Below are 3,816 nucleotides of genomic sequence, written 5' to 3' on the forward strand. Positions count from 1 at the left end.
CCCACGAAGCCGGCATCACTCCAACAGCTCTAAGGGAATCCTGCATGGAAAAGCACCACACGGTCCGTCACAGCGCCCACTAGGACCGGAAGGAGGGGGGACAGCACAGGGGACCAGCGAGTCCAGTCCTGCCACAGGCTTCTCTTCTTTTAATTTAAATTAATTCATTTAAAAATCAGGTCTCAAATGGATGCTGCACTGAGGGAGGCTCAGTTTTGGTCTGAGAATGTCACATCTCAAAATCCTTTAAGGAGTTGTTTTATGGGAGAGATGTGGGATTTTTCACAAGGACAGCACCAAAGCCCTTCCCTTTCACAGCAGAAAAATTATTTAAGTGGTGGGAAATGAGGACAGGGATGGGCAACTCTCACTGCAGGTTCCACCGGGCTCCACCACGAGCTGGCAATTCCCCATCTGCCACAGGGAGGTGATGACATTTCCCAACGTCACAGAAATACTCCAGAGCCAAATTTTATGCTGCAGGAGATCTCAGGGTAACAAGTGACATGAGGACTGAAGAACAAATGGGAAAGATCTCCCCTACTGCTCTGTCACACTGCCCTAGAGCCTGGAGCTCTGCTATAGATCAGGGAATTGATCCAGTGCAGCCAAAGGAGTAAACCAAGGCTCAGAGAAGAGCTATCAGCAGGATGCTGCAGAAATCCCCAGGGCTTCCCCAGCTTGCATCTAAAAGTAATGCCGGGCAAAGGGCAGAGCGGTACCGTCAGCCTCAAGAAACGGAGAGAATACGGACGAGGTGTCTTCAGCCTGGAAACGGGACGACTGACCGGGTCAGAGACTGGAATATCGTTATTGGTGAAAACAAAGTCAAGATCAAACTGGTTGTTCTCTGTCACACCACCACCCAGGGCTCAGTCTTTGCCCCCCCGCACCCTCCTTTCATCCAAGCTTTTGCTGCTGAATCCTACTGGAGACAGGATATTGTCCCAGTCCTGCATGGCCCTTCCTTCTCAAGCTGTTCCCATAGCCACACCGGGATCTGAGCTTTAAAAGCATCAGGTGGGCCAAATCCAGAGCCCAAAGCTCCGGTGTTCCCAGGGAAGACATGGCTGGGGGAGCCAGCGTGTCCCTTGTCCCTGCTGGCAGCTGGAGCACCCATCACATCCCTCATCTCATGGACATGTACCTCTGCCTCTCCATACCTTTAGATCTTGATCCTCCTCTTCCATTTTTGGAGCCCCTTGTGATTTTGCTTTTTCCTGGGGCTCCTCAGATTCTGCCTCTTTGTCTGAGCTTGGATCGGTTGCTTCTGTGCTTGGGGCTGCAGAAGAAGGAAGGACAGGTCAGCCCTTGTCCCACCACCACCCTGGCAGTGCCAGCAGCTGGCTGGACACTGTGCCTGGAGCCAAAGCCAACGTGGTAAACAGTGGGAAAAGAGCTAGGACCCACCAGAGCCAGTAACAAGAGCCTGAAATTAAAAAGGAGAGCTGGTCACTGCTCTTTGTTTTGGATCCTTCCAGAAGGATAACATGGGATGGGGAGGATTGGAGCTGCTACAGTGCAAAGCAGCAATGAGGCAAGACCTGTAATATCAGGCATAAGGGAAGCAGGAAGAGACTAACCCCCAAAATCTGTCAATAACAGGTACTAGGTATTAAGTAAGTTAATTATCAAAGACTGAAGAGGTCCCCGAAAGCTGCCAAGATCAGAAGGTTTTGCCTCCAGATGATTAATTCACTATCAAAGCAACCAATTCCAAGGAGGGAAGTTTGTGACAGAATCCCACAGCCTTCTGGGGGAAGAAACCCCAATTCCCAGCATGTCCTGGCACTGGAAGCAGTGGGATGCTCAATTTAAACTGGTTACTTTGGAGTGACAGCTCGCTGTTCCCCAGGTTAAGGTGGAAACTGGTGCTGCTGGGAAGAGCTCGCTTCGGGGTTATTTGGAAAGCCCTCTGGCAAAACCCTTCATTTTTCTATGCAAAAATGACATCACTGATTCAATGTCAGAGCTGTCACCCAGCTCATGCCCCTACTTGAAGCAGAGGCGCCTCAGGGCCACAAGAACCCTGGGATGGGGCAGGCACCGACTCCCACTCCAGCAGGACACAGCCTGCTCCAGGCACTTTTGTACCATTTTTCCTTGGAAAAAAAAGCAGTTTCATTCAGCTTTCTGTGCTGCAGGCAAACAAATCTTGTGCTGGGAAGGGACTGGCACATCCAGAGGAAAACAGATTTAGGTGGGACCTTCTTGCTCCCCACAATGCCCTGAGAGTGGAGTCAGGCTCTGCTCCCAGGGAACAAGAGACAGGACAAGAAGAAACAGCCTTAAGTTGTGCCAGGGGAGGTTTAAGTTGGATATTGAGAAAAATTTCTTAACAGAAAGGGCTGTCCAGCCCTGGCACAGGCTGCCCAGAGCTGTGGTGGAGTACCCATCCCTGGAGGGATTTAAAAGCCACATGGATGTGTCACTTGGGGACATATGTTAGTGGTGGCCTTGGCAGTGCTGAGGGAACAGCTGGACTCCACGACCTCAGAGGGCATTTCCAACCTGAATGATTCCAATTCTACAACCTGGGAGTCCCAGAGCTGCTGGGCAGAGAGTGTTCCTTAAAATTCTATGGCTGATGCATTTTGGGAAGCACAGCTCTGGGGGGGTCCAACAGGAACACAAGGGGCAGTTGTGTATGACTGATACGTCCACACACACCCGGAGCTGACCCTGCCCCATAGGAACTGGAGCTGCCTTGCCACAAGGGCTGGAGTTACAATACCTACACACTGAGTGTGGGGCCCTGGAGTGGCTCCAGGGACACTTTGGCTGTCTGGAATTTGACACCAGGCACCTCAAAAACTGAAGTTTAGAAGTGGAAGGTGACAGTTCCCGGTGTGCTGCAGGCTGGGTTTGTGATGTTGGGAGGAATGGGAAGGCAATGGCATGTGAGGCAGCTGTTATCTGCATCCCTTCTCCCAAGGAACCACTAAATACGGCACTCTCCTCCTTATGTGGGTAATTAGGATAGAGAAACCGTGGCAGAGGAGCAGCTTATCCCAGTGAGGCTGGGCTGTGACACAGGCACCCCTGAGCCTGTCCCCACCCGGCACACGTACCTCACGGCCCTTCCCGGCTCCGCTCTGTGGGTCTTCAGGGAAAGGAGACCCCCTGCTCCTCCCTCCGAAGGGAGCCTTTCCAATTACCTGCTTCTCCTGCTTCCGGGCTCTCCCGGCCCGTTTTGCTGGAGCCTCGACTGGCAGACTCGGGGCTGGCAGCTCCCACAAACAGTTTCCATTTCCCTCGCTTGGAGGCCAGCCTGCGGGATGCATCCTGCGAGGCCGACTGGCTCCCATCGGAGAGCGGGCTGGAGCCTGAAACGCTGCCATCGCCTTCCTCCAAGGCACGCAGCTCTGCCTGCCAAGACATGACATCCCAGTTTATTCCCAGCAATGCTGTGGCTGCATGTGTGGCCCTGTTTCCAGGACAAACGTCTCCCCTTACTTTTTTCCTCTCCAGCACCATCTCCAGCTCAAGCGTGTCCTGCTCCTCCTCCTCCTCTGCGCTCTCCCCCGACTGCACCACGCTGCACAGATCTTCCTGCCCTGTGTCTTCCAGGGGGTCCCTGCTGGGCTCTGGCTCTTCAGGGGCAGCTGGTGCCTCTTCCACTTTTGCCTCCTCTTCCAGAGGTGGCTCAACCTCCTCTTTGCAGATCACTTTCCTCCTCCAGCGCTCCTCTTCCTCCTTCACCACATCAGGCAGGAGCGGGGCCAGGAGGGCCGCAGCCACTCCCTTCCTCTCTTCCTCGCTGTTGGAGAGGGCCTGCACTCCTTCGTTCACTTCCTGTGGGATGAGCTCTGGATG

The 3,816-nt window shown here is 53.5% G+C and overlaps 1 protein-coding gene across 1 annotated transcript in view; it reads right to left on the reverse strand.

Moving 5' to 3' along the window:
• The window catches only part of FNBP4 (formin binding protein 4), a gene marked incomplete at its 5' end in the record, with an annotated part of 10,713 nt that overhangs the window by 5,034 nt on the left and 1,863 nt on the right, over positions 1-3,816 (reverse strand). The window contains 3 exon segments of the mRNA XM_017733743.1: positions 1,164-1,282; positions 3,159-3,369; positions 3,457-3,795. Of these exon segments, the coding sequence (XP_017589232.1) occupies positions 1,164-1,282; positions 3,159-3,369; positions 3,457-3,795 (669 nt within the window).

Source organism: Corvus brachyrhynchos, unplaced genomic scaffold (genome assembly GCF_000691975.1).
Source record: "Corvus brachyrhynchos isolate BGI_N302 unplaced genomic scaffold, ASM69197v1 scaffold165, whole genome shotgun sequence".
Taxonomy (NCBI): domain Eukaryota; kingdom Metazoa; phylum Chordata; class Aves; order Passeriformes; family Corvidae; genus Corvus; species Corvus brachyrhynchos.